The sequence below is a fragment of the Colobus angolensis genome, unplaced genomic scaffold, assembly GCF_000951035.1.
Source record: "Colobus angolensis palliatus isolate OR3802 unplaced genomic scaffold, Cang.pa_1.0 Scaffold33, whole genome shotgun sequence".
Lineage (NCBI taxonomy): Eukaryota > Metazoa > Chordata > Mammalia > Primates > Cercopithecidae > Colobus > Colobus angolensis.
In genome coordinates, this window is record NW_012116599.1 from 10,791,837 (window position 1) to 10,808,147 (window position 16,311).

The 16,311-nt window shown below is 48.1% G+C and overlaps 1 protein-coding gene across 1 annotated transcript in view; it reads left to right on the forward strand.

The window, feature by feature from the left end:
- Positions 1–7,246: 7,246 nt before the first annotated feature.
- ARMC9 (armadillo repeat containing 9) overlaps positions 7,247–16,311 on the forward strand; it is a 197,676-nt gene continuing 188,611 nt past the window's right edge. Inside the window, exons 1-2 of the mRNA XM_011951991.1 lie at positions 7,247–7,397; positions 15,002–15,093. Coding sequence (XP_011807381.1) covers positions 15,043–15,093 — 51 coding nt within the window. The 5' untranslated portion in view covers positions 7,247–7,397; positions 15,002–15,042. The remainder of the gene's footprint in view (positions 7,398–15,001; positions 15,094–16,311) is intronic.

Here is a 16,311-nt window from a genome sequence, read left to right on the forward strand (position 1 = left end):
GGTTACTATGTGCACCCTCTAGTGGCATGAATTGTTTAGTGGTAAGATTAACCAACCATTTGTTAGCTAAGTTCTCGCTTTGTCTCACACACACCCCCTCTCTAGACCATATGTGGGTCTAACTGCAAAAGTAACCATCGTAATGCAACATTTGTTTGGGGCAAGAAGGCCTAGTGTTTAGACTAAGTCGACAATGAGGCCAGGAAATGCTTTGTGGCTTGCAGGAATCCCTTCTGCCTCTGAAAGGAAGGGATGACCACATGAATAAAGATGTTCTCTGGACCAGGCACAGTGGCTCACGCCTGTAATCCCAGCACTTTGGGAGGCCAAGGCGGGTGGGTCACAAAGTCAGGAGTTTGAGACCAGCCTGACCAACATGATCAAAACCCGTCTCTACTAAAAATACAAAAATTAGCTGGCTGTGGTGGTGAGCACCTGTGATCCCAGCTACTCAGGAGGCTGAGGCAGGAGAATCACTTGAACCAGGGAGGCAGAGGTTGCAGTGAGCTGAGGTTGTGCCATTGCACTCCAGCCTGGGTGACAAGAGCGTGACTCCATCTCAAAAAAAAAAAAAAAATGCTCTCTGTGTGCCACATGTTGCTGGTTACCCAGGTGTGTTGACCTGCCAGGAAACTACCCAAATGTGGTCACTTTAGCATCTATTCCTCCAGCTTAAACCAACATGCCACCCTCTGGGCTAAAATCCTGCGCCCTGTGATGTGCTTTTTTAAACTTGCTCAGAAAGTGACAGTCCTCATGAAAAGTCTTAACTGTCTATGTCTATAAACACCACTGATGAAAGCCCCAGCAATCTCTCCAAGTGTGCTTGCTTGGAAACCACCTGGGAATTCAGTCTTGCTCTTCCAGATGTTCATTTTGAGGCCTGAGTTTTTCTGCCAACCTCATCCAGGCCACAGAACAACTGGGGCAGTGATGCGGCTCACATCCTTGGGACAGGGGAGGAAGGACACACACTAGAGGCCACGGTGGCTGCTCAGTGACTTTCAGGGGCTGCCTGCTTTACCGCCCACCGAGAGCTCTTTTGGGAGATGAATATTTCCCCCCGGTGTGCTCTCCTTCCAAGAAATCTTCAGCTTCCAGATATAAACAGCTTTTGGAAGGGGAGTGGGAGGAGAAGCAGCCTTTGGGAGACAACTGCTCCTCCACCTCTACATGGACTCCGGGCTGGGAAGATGGATGGAACTGCATCCCCCACACATCATGAGTTTTGAGCAGCGACCAAGATCCAACTTTCCTGGAAGGAAATGTTGTTCGCTTAAGCAGCGTCTTGTAATTCATCTCTTGATTTATGCCGGGCATTTCAGTACGTTCCTCCTCCAACCCACTGATTAGATCCAGGCGCTGGGCTTGCTCAGAAACACGCTCTTGGTCTGAACTCCCCCTGCAGGAGCTCCGGGATGAGGCAACTGTGTTTAGTCTAGCTGGCCGCTGGTCTGCCTGGGTGGGTCGGGCTCACTGTGCTTGATTTAGGTGGCTTCACCCTTTCATGCAACTCAGGAAAGTAACATTTACCAACTCTCCCTCTTTACTTGTGGTCTCAGCTCTTTGCCTTCCAATGAAGACAGCAGCCAGGAAGATGCTTGCTATGCCTGCAAAGATGACTTCATTCATGAACTGTGTGTACCAGGCCACAGAGGAGTGTGACCTCTTGCCCCTAAAGTGCTCGGGGCTGGGGCCCACAGAGGGCTGTAGGCTGTAGAAGAATCACCGGAATGCAGAGCTCCATCAGTCCCTTTGATGTCCAATGCAAGGCTGACGATGTTGGCTACAGTGTTCTGCATATTCCAAGTATTTAATTTGAGGTTAAGTTTTCCCCAGCACCAGTGTCATTATAATCCTAGAATCTGAGTGATGGGTGTATGGCGATTCACTAAACTATCCTCTGGTTTTGCATATGTTTGAAATTTTCATAATTAAACAATTTAGAAAGTCAACTTGGGCCCACTGGCAGTATGTTTCCTATTTTGGGAAAACTGGAGTGCTCAAACAAGAACATTTGGGACAAATGCGATGCTTTGGCAGGTCCTAAGAGTGGGGAAGTTGAGGCAGCTTGTTCAACGTATTGCTATCAACTCATGGAATATACACAGCAGAGCCAACCTAGAGACCGCCTGGAGGAAGCTTCAGATCTAAGTAGCTTTACCTGTTGTGACAAAAGTATCCTTTATACTCCCACCAGAACACATCGAATAAATTAAATAGACTGAGATTGATTCAGAGATTTTTCCACCTAAATATTTGCATTATGCATTACACAACTGTTTAGGATTCGAAGAAAGTCTTAAATTGTAACTAAGGAATTATAGCAGTTTAATAATTTTTAAACTCTATCAAACCATACCTATTTGTTCCATATCACTCCTAGTCATAGGGATGATACAATTCAGAAACTAACCCAGATCCCTGACAGCTTGAGCTACTGGTAAGAAGCTACTTCTGTATTTATTATAAGAAAATGAACCACCACCCCTGTTGCCAAGGCCACTTTTAGTTGATATGACATTGTGAAATAAGAAAAATATACAATTAGGCCAGGCACAGTGGCTCATGCCTATAATCCTAGCACTCTGAGAGGCTGAGGCGGGCGGATCACCTGAGGTCAGGAGTTCGAGACCAGCCTGGCCAACGTGGTGAAACCCTATCTCTACTAAAAATACAAAAACTAGGTGGGCATGGTGGCGAGCGCCTGTAATCCCAGCTACTTGGGAGGCTAAGGCAGGAGAATCATTTGAACCCAAGAGGCAGAGGTTGCAGTGAGCTGAGATTGTACCACTGCACTCCAGCCTGGATGACAAGAGCAAAACTCCGTCTAAAAAAAAAAAAAAAAAGAAAAGAAAAATATATAATTGGTCTCTGCTCCTGGTTCCTGGCACAGAGCTCTTAAAATTCTTGTCATTTCCTGAGTGATAGGGGCACTAGGTGGATCTTTTTGCTCTATTTGGTCTTTGTCCCTTGCTCCTGATGAGGGATCCTAATCCTTGGAATTTCATGGGTGATGGGAACATCTAGTATTCTAATGAGATGACTCTTGGTAGGCTGGTCACCAGAAAAACCAAGCCATGGTTAGAAGCTTGGAACTTTCAGCCCCATCCCCATCTTCTGGGATAGGAAGAAAGGCCAGAGATTGAGTTAATAATCGATTGTGCCAGCTGGGCGCGGTGCTTCACGACTATAATCCCAGCACTTTGGGAGGCCGAGGCAGGCGGATCACCTGAGATCGGAAGTTTGAGACCAGCCTGACCAACATGGAGAAACCCTGTCTCTACTAAAAATACAAAATCGGCTGGGCATGGTGGTGCATGCCTGTAATCCCAGCTACTTGGGAGGCTGAGGCAGGAGAACCATTTGAATCCTGGAGGCAGTGGTTGCGGTGAGCCGAGATCACACCATTGCACTCCAGCCTGGGCAACAAGAGTGAAACTCTGTTTCAATAATAATAATAACAATCAATTGTGCCTGTGTTATGAAACCTCTGTAAAAATCCCTGAACTACAGCGTTCGAAGAGCTTCTAGACTGCTGAAACATGGAGGTAACTGGAGAGGGCATGGAAGCTCTGCGCCCCCATCCTTTGCCCTGGGTACTACTTCATCTGGCTGTTTATCTGTATCCTTTGTCACATTCTTTATAATGAGCCAGTACATGTGTTTCCTTCTATGAGCCATCCTAGTAAATTAATGGAACCCTCATTTATAGCCATTTGGCTAGAAGTATAGATGACAACTGCTACTTTTGACTGGCATCTGAGGTGGGGGACAGTCTTGTGGGACTGAGCCTTTGACCTACGGGATCTGATTCTAACTCCAGTCATTAGCTAGTATCAGAATTGAATTGTAGGACAATCAGTTAGTGTCTGCTGGATAGTTGCTTAGTGTGTAGGGAAAAACTTCCATACATCTGCTGTCAGAAGCGTTGTGTCACACCTGTAATCCCAGCACTTTGGGAGTCCAAAGCAGGAGGATCGCTTGAGCCTAAGTGTTCGAGACAAGCCTGGGCAACAAAGTGGGACCCCACCTCTAAAAAAAATAAAATAAAATAAAAAGCCTAGCATAGTAGTGCGTGCTTGTAGTCCCAGCAGCTAGTTGGGAGGCTGAGGCGGGAGGATCACTTGAGCCCAGAAGGTCAAGGCTGCAGCAAGCTATGACTGTGCCACTTCACTCTAGCCTGGGCAACAGAGTTAGACTCTGTCTCAAAAAAAAAAAGAAAAAAAAAAAACAGTGTTGAGTGTGAGAAGAGTAAAAACAGTCAGTTTGGTTTTTCCTATCTCAGACATACAGAAATTATGTTTATATTAGTCTGGCCTCTTTTGGTTGCAAGTGACAGAAACCCAACTTGAACAAGTTTATTAATTACAATTTTTTTTTTTATACAGATGGATTTTTTTTTTTTGTACAGATGGATGTTGCTGTGTTGTCTAGGCTGGTCTGAAACTCCCGACCTCAAGCAATTCTCCCACTTTGGCCTCCCAAAGTGCTGGGATTATAGGCATGAGCCACCATGCAGGTCCAAAACAGTTGGAATTAAAAAGACAGTTGAAGTTGGATGCAGTAATATGTGTAATCCCAGCACTTTGAGAGGCTGAGGCAGGCAGGTGGCTTGAGCTCAGGAGTTTGAGACCAGCCTGGGCAACATGGCAAAACTCTGTCTCTACAAAAAGCACAAAAATTAGCTGGGCATGGTGGCACATGCCTGTAATCCCAACTATGAGGGAGGCTGAGGTGGGAGGATTGTTTCAGCCCAGGAGGCAGAGGTTGCAGCAAGCTGAGATTGCGCCACTGCACTCCAGCCTGGGTGACAGAGTAAGACCCTGTCTTAAAAAAAGAAAAAATTAAAAAGACAGTTGATTGTAAGGATGCTGGAGGAGCTATAAGAACAAGTGCAGCTCCAGGGAACTCAGATCCTGGGACCAGGGATTTGATGCCCCCAGCACTTTCTTTGCATTTCTCTAGGTAATGGCTTCACCTTCTCAGTCTTTCCCATGTAGTGAAGGCTGTAGGCTGCCCTGGAGTCTCATTTTACAATAACCTGACCACACTTCAACAGCAAAATCCCAGGGAAGGGCTGTCATTGGCTTTGCTTGGCTCATATGCCCATCCTGGACCCATCACTGAGGCCAGAGGGATGGGGTAAGATTGGTCCAGTCTGGACCATCTGCCCATCCTGTGGTCAGGGATAGGGTGAGTGGAGTATGTTACCAGAAGGGAGAGGGGAGGTAGACAGACAAAGACAATAGCCACCACAATGACCATAATCCTAGCAGTCAGGCAAATGCACTCAGGAGGGAAAGCAAAGCAGGACGGGTGTTCACAGCGGCTCAGAGCCCAGGGTCCAGAGACACAGAGACCTGGTTTAGTCCTGGTCTCCTCAGCGGTGTAAACTTGAGTTTCTTAATCCCCTATGCCTCATGTTGTTTATCTTGCCAAAGACAAAACAGACAGCTGTAATCTCAGCTAATCAACCACGAGACAAAGAATGAGAAGCTGAAAGGTCTGTACTTGGCCTTGCCAGCAGGCTCGGGCAGAAGGGAAAAGGTCTGCATTTGTCCTTGTCACAGGTAAACAAGGGGGTCGTCCGTGCATCATACGGGAGGCATAAGAAAGAGAGGACAGTGAGTCTGATGAAGTCATATGTGGAAGGGTGGTTCTTTCTGGTAAGCTACTTCCCAGAACACCAAAGTGTGGAGGATTTTAGAAAACAAAAGGTTTGGGGGTGGGTGGGTGAGATTTCTTAATTATGGCTGTTTTCTAAGAGCACAAGGCTCAGGTTAATAACAACATTGTCAATCGGTAAAATGCTGAAAATATTATTCATCTCATAGATGTGGTTTTAGAATTAAAAACTTTTTTTTTTTTTTTTTGAGACAGAGTCTCACTCTGTTGCCCAGGCTGGAGTGCAGTGGCTTGATCTCAGCTCACTGCAACCTCCACCTTCCAGGTTCAAGCGATTCTCCTGCCTCAGCTTCCCGAGTGGCTGGGACTATAGGCACTGCCACTATGCCCAGCTAATTTTTGTATTTTTAGTAGAGACGGGTTTCACCATGTTTGCCAGGCTGGTCTCAAACTCCTGACCTTAGGTGATCCACCTGCCTTGGCCTCCCAAGTGCTGAGATTACAGGTGTGAGCCACAGTGCCCGGCCTGGTGTGAGAATTAAATAGAACAATCTATATGATTCACTTAGCACAATGCTGGGCACACATATAGGCTGCACGTTTTGCAAACAAAAATACAGAACAATATAACATCCTACATGCACAATAAAATGAAGCAGTATTTGGGATCTACTTACACTAAAACATGAAATTTACATTTAACTGTGTGTCCTGTATTTTGTCTGGCAACTCCTGGCATACAGTTGTGTTGATGATAAATATTATGGCCATGGATTGAAGATTTATTTTCAATCCATATTACCTAGACAGAAGGTAGGGCTCTCTTCTACTAAATACCGCTTTTTTTTCTTTTGGAAGACAATCCACTGGCAGGGCTGGGGACTGGGGAGGTGCTGGCCACAGCCCATCTTAGGGCTTCTTCAAAGGCGAGCTGACCTACCTTCTCCGTGCCCCATTCCCTGTCTCTGGCCCTGGTAGCCTCCTCCTTCTTGGAAGCATGGAGGTGGAAACACTGAGGTGGCAACGGGAGACTCCCGCAGAACCTCAACGCCTGGAGGGGAGGGCTTTTCCATCCATGGCCACCTCCTCCTCCTCACCCTCCAGCACTAAGTTGGGCGACTAGCAAGTGCTCATTCAGTACTGATGAACTTCAATTCAAAAGCATCAGGTGCAAAGAGAGGGAAGACGTGTGCTCCTGATTTATTTTTAAAAGCCCACATTTCACATGGAAAACAAAAAGTTTCTCTGAAATCCCTGGAAACTGCTGCAACGGGCGGGACCCCGGTGCCCGGAGCTTTAATGCATATCTTGGGCGTCACTTTTGGTTCTAAGGTGGCCCCGGGTCCCTCCGGTAAGATGGGAGTAACCACGCCTGACTCTTCCCACAGACATCACACGGTCCTGGTTTGTGTTCCCTACGCGACCACAAGCTCCTTGAGGCAAGGGGTTGAGCCTGCTCCGGCTCATCCCCAGAGCCGGCACAGTGACTGGCGTAACGAAGGGGAAATGAACGAATGAATGAACGAACAAAAGTGGAGTGGTGGAGGGGACCGCACGAGACGTGAACGGCGGCCACTGCTGGGCTTCCGGCGCCAGGAAGTTTCGGGGTCGCCCACCTTCCCTCCCAGGCTGCTCCGCGCCAGCAGCGCTCCGCACGATTGGCTGCGCAGCCCCACGTGATGCCGGGGTGGCGGCAGCGGTTGCCCGGGTGACGGCTGCCGAGGTGGCGGCCGGGCTGGGTGAGCGCGAGTGTTCGCGGCCGAGCGCAGGTAAGTGCGTCCCCGGATGCAGCCGAGTCATCCTCAGCCCGCCGTCCTGGTGCTAGGAGGAGCAGCGGTGGGGTTGGAGGGCCGAGGCTCTGCGGACCTCTTGTTCCGAGGAATACCCCGACGCGCCCGCTCCGCCGCCGCCGGATGCTACCACTTCTCGCCTGCGGTCCAGGGATCTTTCTCCGGTGAGGGCCGAGGCGGCCTCCTGGACATCCCAAGCAAGGACGGGCGCAGCTGCTTCCCGCAAGTACTCCCTGATCTTTGCTGCAGTGGGGCAGACTTGGAGGGGGACCCCCAACCCGTCTAGCTGGTGGTGGCGGTGCGAGCGGGTTACCCGGGGTTTAGATCTCCCTCATAATCTCCATCTGCTAGCCCCGTTCCTCAGGCACCCAGGTGAAGTCGATTCCACCTAATCTAAGGAAAAACAAGATGCGTGCTATGCAGTTTCGGCTTCCATACAAATCCCGTAATCCCACCCGTTTGTAGGCCCTGAATCTTTATTATATAGGAATTCAAAAGCTGCCACTGCAGTCCCCAAGTGTGACTGGAAAAGTTTTTCTTAGTTTCTGCATGGAGGAGAGCAGTGGTTCTCAATCTTGAGAGTGTATAAAAGTCACCCAGGGAGCTTGTTTAAAAGGCAGATTTCTGGACATGGTGCCTGCCATGGTGTTCAGTAAGACCAGGGTGGAGGCAGGAATTTTCATTTGCACAAGGGTGCCCAACTGATTCTTATTTAGGTGGTCCAGACTTTGGGGAAATACTGTGTTGTGGTTCATATCAGCCACTTAGTCACTTCCTGTGGCTGTAGGGAGTGTGTCAGACTTCCCGAGCCTCAAATTGCCTCATCTGGAATGGGAAAATATAAACTACATTCACCTCTCAGGTTTACTATGAAGATTAAATGTAAAGCATTTTGCACATTGCCTGGCATACAATATACCCTCAATAAATGATACCTATTATGATATGAAAGTTTAGAGAAAATTCTGTAATTTCTTTTTCTTTTTTATGAGATGGAGTCTTTCTCTGTCGCTCAGGTTGGAGTGGAGTGGCGCAATCTCGGCTCACTGCAACCTCCACCTCCTGGGTTCAAGCGATTCTCTTGCCTCTGCCTCCCTAGTAGCTGGGATTACAGGTGCACATGCCACCACGCCTGGCTAATTTTTGTATTTTTAGTAGAGATGGGGTTTTACCATGCTGATCAGGCTGGTCTTGAACTCCTGACCTCAGGTGATCCGCCTGCCTCGGCCTCCCAAAGTGTTGGGATTACAGGTGTAAGCCACTACGCCCAGCCAATTCTGTAATTTCTAAGAATGTCAGAGTAGTAGGATACCCAGCAGCACTCACGTTCAATGACAGTTGATCACGGCAGATGCTATTTAAATGGCTTACGGAGGACTACTCTAAGGAGGTGATGTTTATTAGGCACAGTGGTTAACCAGGTGAAGAGAGGGAAAAGTGTTGTAGGTGGAGAGAGTAATTTGTGCAAAGGCCTTGAGGTTGGAAGGAGCTCAAATTCTCACAAACTCACTTTTCCTGTTCCAGGGCCTTTAAAATGCCGTCCCCTCAGCTCAGGCTTCATTTATTCATCATATGCCTTGAGTACCTTTCTTGCTTACGAGGCACTCTGTTAGGTTCTGGGGATACGAAATTTAAATACAGCTCCCTGTCTTTATGAAGAAGTTATAAGAAGTGCCAGGCACAGTGGCCCATGCCCATAATCCCAACACTTTGGGTGGGCGAATCACCTGAGGTCAGGAGTTCAAGACTAGCCTGGCCAACATGGTGAAACCCCATCACTACTAAAATAATACAAAAATTAGGCCAGGTGTGGTGGCTCATGCCTGTAATCCCAGCACTTTGGGAGGCTGAGGCGGGTGGATCACCTGAGGTCAGGAGTTCAAGACCAGCCTGGCCAATGTGGCGAAACCCTGTCTCTACTAAAAATACAAAAATTAGCTGGGCGTTGGTGGCGGGCGCCTGTAATCCCATATACTTGGGAGGCTGAGGCAGGAGACTCACTTAAACTTGGAAAGCAGAGGTTGCAGTGAGCCGAGATTGCGCCTTTGTACTCCAGCCTGGGTGACAAAAGTGAAACTCCGTCTCAACAACAACAACAACAAAAAATTAGCTGGGCGTCATGGCACATGCCTGTAACCCCAGCTACTTGGGAGACTGAGGTGGGAGAATCACTTGAACCTGGGCGCTGGAGGTTGCAGTGAGCGAGATCCTGCCACTGCACTCCAGCCTGGGCAACAGAGCTAAACTCCGTCTCAAAAAATAAATAAATAAATAAAATAAAAATATAAAAAAATTCTTGGTAGGGAAAGAAGGGAGGGGTTGTTCATGGAAGACTTCTTGAAGGGGTTTAAGTCTGGCTTTGCTTGGAATCATGAGTCATGTTTACCTGGGGTTCAGGACATACATCAACCACAGGCTTAGGATCCTGGAAGAGCTTGTTACGTGGGGAAATGGCCAGGAGTTTGCTGTTGGCAGGGTCCAATGTGGGATTGGTGGAAGGGAGCAAGGAGCGGGAGAAGGTAGGGGAAGGTGGATGGATTTGAGGCATAGGTCCAGAGAAAGGCTGGAGAGGTGGGTGTCCTCCAACAGCAACTGCCTTCTTCTGTCCCCTTTTGCATCTGGCAGGGCTGGTGTGGTGCATGGGGAGGTGTCCTGCCTGCTCCTCATTGCTGCTTCCAGATCACTGCCCACTCCTTCACAAACCCCAGCTCATTTGAAGCACATGGCAGACACTGTACCCTTTGCCAACCCTCCCTGAGGCAGCCACTTCCCATGGCAAGTCTCTCCAGTTCCCTTGGAGCCTCTAGCACCCGGCTGGCTGCCTATCCCTTCATCTCTTTTACTTCACTTTTGGGGGTTTCCACATCCTGGCCCCTCCGGTTTCTTCATCCTCCTTACTTGCAGGCATCTCTTTCCTCCATCCTCCTCATCCACCCACTCCCTTGGTTGAGAGCTTTTTAGTACTAGTCACCTTCAAATTCTTGCCTTCAGGCATCTGTCCCACTCTCTGCCCACTCCTTTCCATCTTTCATGCTCACTGGAATGTGGCTCCTTCAGCAGGCCTCAGACCTCACCACTTCCTCTGCCCTGCAGCCACCTTTTGTGTGTTCCCCTCCCGCATTCTTAACCTGATTGATTCCAGTGTCCCATCATGGTTGTACTGTTTCCCCTTTCCTCTCTCTTCTAGAAGAACCTCTCGCATTGGTTAACCAAACTTAGATAGCTGAAAGTGCCTGGAGAAGAGCTGCAAAACTGTGCAGACTGATTCTATTTTAGATTCCAGTCCAGAGATCTTAAATGGACTCTACTACCAGCAACCCTGCCATGTTGCTGTAGTTACTTTGGTTCCCACCCTCGCTTCTTTTCAAACTGTCACCTTGCTTCTTACTTGCAGCTGATGACCTTGTTTCTTTCTTTTCTTTTTTTTTGGGGATGGAGTCTCGCTCTGTTGCCCAGGCTGGAGTGCAATGGTGTGATCTCAGCTCCCTGCAACCTCCGCTTCCCGAGTTCAAGTGATTCTCCTGCCTCAGCTTCCAGAGTAGCTGAGATTACAGGCACCCACCACCACGCCCAGCTAATTTTTGTATTTTTAGTAGAGATAGGGTTTCACCATGCTGGCCAGGCTGGTCTCAAACTCCCAACCTCAGGTGATCCGCCTGCCTTGGCCTCCCAAAGTGCTGGGATTACAGGTGTGAGCCACTACACCTTATTTCTTGTTTTGCTTCCTTTTTTTGAAACCGGGTCTTACTTTGTCACCTAGGCTGGAGTGCCGTGGCATGATCCCAGCTCACTACAGCCTCGACCTCCCTGGTTCAAGTGATCCTCCTGCCTCAGCCACCCCAGTAGCTGGGATTACAGGCATGCACCACCGCGCCTGGCTAATGTTTGTATTTCTGTAGACATGAGGTTTCGCCACATTGCCCAGGCTGGTCTCGAGCTCATGAGCTCAGGTGATCTGCCTGTCTTGGTATCCCAAAGTGCTAGGATTACAGGTGTGAGCCACTGCACCCAGCCTATTTCATTTCTAATCGCTAAATCTGTGTCTTTGCTCAGCACCCGTATTCTCTGCTATCCCTGTGAATGCCGTTCCTGCTTCTCCCTTAAACTCCAGGCTCATGTATCTCTAAGAATTAAAGAAAGAGGAGAGAAACACGAAGGGTGACTCAACAGTCAACAGGTTTGTTTCTTGGGTACCTGCCAAACTTCACCCTCTTACAATGGGCCTCAGTATAACAGTGGGTCCTAATAAGGACATTCTGTTCTCTTCAGGTCTACTAAGGGAAGCTAAAAGGAGACTTGGCGGGGTATGCCTCCAGCTGCAGAAAGATGTATGGGAACAGACATACAACTCTCCCTCCCAGATAAGCACAACAAAGAGACAGAAGCAGTCCAGGCCTCTGATAAACTCTCCCACCCTGAATCCTTAAAAACTCTTAGTCTGTAAGAGAGTGTGGCTCTGACCTTACTCGGTTGGAAGTCCCTCCCAGGTTTGAAATAAACCTGTTGACTGTCGGGTGACCCTTCGTGTTTCTCTCCTCTCTCCTCTTTCTTTAGTTCTTATAATACCCACTGACCATTTTGGAACCTCCGCTGGAATGTCTAACCAGCAGCTCAGACGTACCCAAAACAGAGCTCTTGGTTTGACCTCAAAACACTCCTTCCCTATGTTTTCGTTGACTCATGAAATGACATACTATTCGGCCAGCTGCTCAGATCCCGGGGCTCTTCCTTCCCATCTTCCCCTCATGTCCCACAACCAGCCCGTCTGCAGACTGTGCCTCTTCTGCCTTTTCCGTCTGGACTCACAACACTCATAGCCCCTCTTGCTTATCCAAATGACGCTCATGGCTGGTATGGCCTGAGCAGTACTCGTCTCCCTCTTCCCACTCCCCTCCAGTCTTCTCAGCAGAACAGGCAACATGCATATTTAAAAATGGACATCAGCAGCCTGGCGTGGTGGCTCACCCCTGTAATCCCAGCACTTTGGGAGGCAGAGGAGGGAGGATTGAGCCCAGGAGTTCAAGACCAGCCTGGGCAATGGTGAAACCCTGTCTCTGAAAAAACCAAGGCTGGGCACGGTGGCTGACGCCTTAATCCCAGCACTTTGGGAGGCTGAGGCAGGTAGATCACATGAGGTCAGGAGTTCGAGACTAGCCTGGCCAACATGGTGAAACCCCATCTCTACTAAAAATACAAAAATTAACCAGGCATGGTGGTGGGCGCCAGTAATATCAGCTACTCGGGAGGCTGAGGCAGGAGAATTGCTGGAACCCGGGAGGCGGAGGTTGCAGTGAGCTGAGATTGTGCCATTGCACTCCAGCCCAGGCGACAACAGTGAGACTCTGTCTCAAAAACAAAAACAAACAAACAAACCTCACCAAAAACCAACCAAACAAAAAACCCAGAAAACAAATTACTGGGGCATAGCAGCACACTCTGTAGGCGCAGCTACCCGGGAGGCTGACGTGGGAAGATCGCTTGAGCCCAGGAGTTTGAGGCTGCAGTGAGCTATGGTCATGTCACTGCACTCTAGCCTGGGCAACAGAGGGAAACTCTGTTTCAGGAAAAAACAAACAAACAAACAAACAAAAAAACAGGTGGTGTCAGTCCCCTCCTCCATATTCTCTCTGAGCCTCCTGTTACTCTCAGCCTAATGTCCAAGCCACTTACCAGCCCTACAAGGCCCACCTGACCTGGCCCCGGTCCCCCATTGCCTGCTGCTCTCTGCCTCACCTCTAGCTACATCCCAATACCCCAAGACTGCAGAGGTCTGCAGCCTGAGGCCTGTGACCTAGCAAAGCCCTCTTCCCCAGATCCAAGCGCTCAGTCTTTGCTGAAATGTCACATTCCCAGTGAGGCCGTCAACCACTCTATCTAAAATAACCCCGTACCCGTCTCCTTCAGGTTCTGTCCCTTTCCTTGCACTGTTTTCTTCATGTCTGGAATTAATTTCCACTCCATCCGTGTTTTTGAGCCCGTACTGTATGCCAGGCACTGGTCTAGGCACTGGGGATGCCAGGGGAACACCTGTCAGGTGCTGTTGAGAAGAATCAAGCAGGAGAAAGGGCTGAGAAGTGATGGGCCCACCTCTTAGAAAGGGTGGTCAGGGCAAGACTGAGGAGGTGACAGTTAAGCAGAGACCTGAATGAGACGTGAGTATCTAAAGGAAGGGCAGTGAGTCAGAGTTCACGAGGGCAGGTGTGTGCTTTGGGTGTTCAGTGGGTGTACACAGGAAGCACACAGTGGCCATTGTGGCTCAGGTTTACAGAACAAGTGGGAATGTGTCAGAGGCCACGTTGTCTAGGGCTGTGGGAGTTGGGCCCAAGGAGTCTCGCCTTCATCTGGAGGGTGGTGGAACCACAGGAGGGTCCCAAGCAGGAGGAGAATGCTCATTGTTAAAAGTATAGAAATTGGATTGGAGTGGAGAGAGGAGATGGGGAGGCACTGCCAGAAAAATGTAAGGTTACAGACTCAGAAGAGATCTGACTGGGTGTGGTGGCTCATGCCTATAATCCCAGCACTTTGGGAGGCCAAGGCTGGAGGATTGCATTACCCAGGAGTTTGGCAGCTTAGTAAGACCCTGTCTCTACTTTAAAAAAAAAAAAAAATTACCTGGGTATGGTGGCTTGCACCTATAGTCCTAGCCACTAGGGAGGCTGAGGAGGGAGGATCACTTGAGCCTGGGAGTTTTAGCTTGCAGTGAGCTACGATCGCACCATTGCACTCCAGCCTGGGCAACGGAGTGAGATCCTATCTCAAAAAAAAAAAAAAAATTGGAAGAGTTCTGATATATTCTGAATTTTATAGATGAAAAAAGGCTCTGCATTTCAGTGATTTGCCCCAGATTGGGTGCCAGTGAATGGCATGGTTAGCATTAGAGTCCAGACTTTTTAATTCCTCTGAGGTTACAGGCAACTGGTTTGGGCTGAGCCTGGGGTGTGGGCCGTGGGGAATGACTGCTTTGGGTACACCTCCAGGGAGGGCTGGTGGAAACAGTAGGAAGAGTTTCTTTTGACTTTAGCCATTGTATTTCCTAGTGCTGCTGAACAAATGACCATAAACTGAGTGGTGTAAAGCAAAAAAGATTTATTATCTTCTAGTTCTGGAGGTCAGAAGTCTGAAATGGCTCTCACTGAGCTAAAGCCACGGTGTCTGCAGGGCTTGATCATTTCTGGATGCTCTGGGAGGATCTGTTCCTTGCCTTATGCAGCTTCTAGAGGCTACCTGCCCTCCTTGGCTTATGCCACTTTTACCCCTTTAAAGCCTGCAGTGGCTGTTGTCTTTCTCACACCTCATCATCCTGACACTGACGCTCTTGCCTCCGTCTGCCCCCCTCCCTCTGCTGTGACTGCCTTGGGCCCACCTGGGTAATCCAGGATCATCCCCCAATTTAAAGGTCAGCTGATGAGCAACCTTAATTCCATCTGCGCCTTAATTCCCCCTTGCCGTGTAACCTCACGTATTCACAGGTTCTGGGGATTGGGGCATGGATGTCTTTGGGGCCATTATTCTGCTCACCACAACCACCTTTTTGTGGTTTCACAGGTGGTTGAAATGAAAACTCTTACATTTTTGCCTTCTAGAGATTTTTGCTGTGAGAATTAATTACCAGTAACAGTTCAATATGGGGGACATTCTGGCTCATGAATCTGAATTACTTGGACTAGTGAGAGAGGTAGGTATATTATACAAAACAGAGGTCACAGAGAAACATCTTGAAAACTTGTGTTTTAAAATGCAACCAACTGTTTAGTGCCTTGTAGTGTTTCTTCTATTGTTATGTTGGAGCTATTTTTCTATTGTATAATATTCCATGCATTTACATTTTGTTTTTATAACTAAACAGATCTTAAAGTCACTTAAAAAGTCCCTTGAAAGAAAATTATAAAAACAATACATGTCCATGGTAAAAGATTCAAGCACTACAGAAGTATAAAAAGGAAATTTCCCTCCCAGACTTTTTTCTATGAATAGTAAAAATATGTTCATATGCCTGTAGTTTGTTTTACAGAATGGGATGATACATTGTTCTGTAGCTTGCTTTTTATCTGCCAACAATAATATAGCATGAACATCTGCCTGTGATCTGCCCTAGACATTTGAATGCCATAGAGTGTTTCATTGAGTAGATGCATCATAATTTTTTTAACTCATTGTCTGGTAATGGCCTAGGTTTCCTACACTAAAAGCTTTGACAAGTAGGGCCCAGGCCTTAAACTTTCTGGTGCTGAAGAAATGGTTGGTGCTTGCTGCTGCTTAACTGTGTGAGTACCATCTGCAGGTTGCGAGAGCCATGGGCCTGGAGCAAGGATGAGGCATCCACCATGCAAATGCAGATTTGGAATTTGGTGGTGTGATGGTGAATATATATATATTTTTTTAATTTACATTAAAAATTTTTTTTAGAGACAAGGTCTTGTTCTGTCACCTAGGCTGGAGTGCAGTGGTGTGATCATGGTTCACTGTAGCCTTGAACTCCTGGGCTCAAGCAATTTGCCTGTCTCAGCCTCCCAGGTAGCTGAGACTACAGGCGTGCACGACCATGTTCAGCTAGGTTTTATTTTAATTTTTGTAGAGATAGGATCTCATTCTGTTGTCTAAGCTGGTCTTGAACTCTTGGCTTCAAGCAATCCTCCTGCCTCAGCCTCCCAAAGTTCTGGGATTGCAGACATGAGCCACTGCACCCTACCTGTATAACACATTTTCTTTTAAAAATTTATTTATCTGAGATGGTGTCTCGCTTTGTTGCCCAGGCTGGTCTCGAAGTCTTGGGCTCAAGCAATCCTACCTCGGCCTCCCAAAGTTTTGGGATTACAGGCATGAGCCATGCCACCTGGCCTATAGCACGTTTTCTTTTCTTTTTTTTTTTTTTGAGACAGAGTCTCGCTCTGTT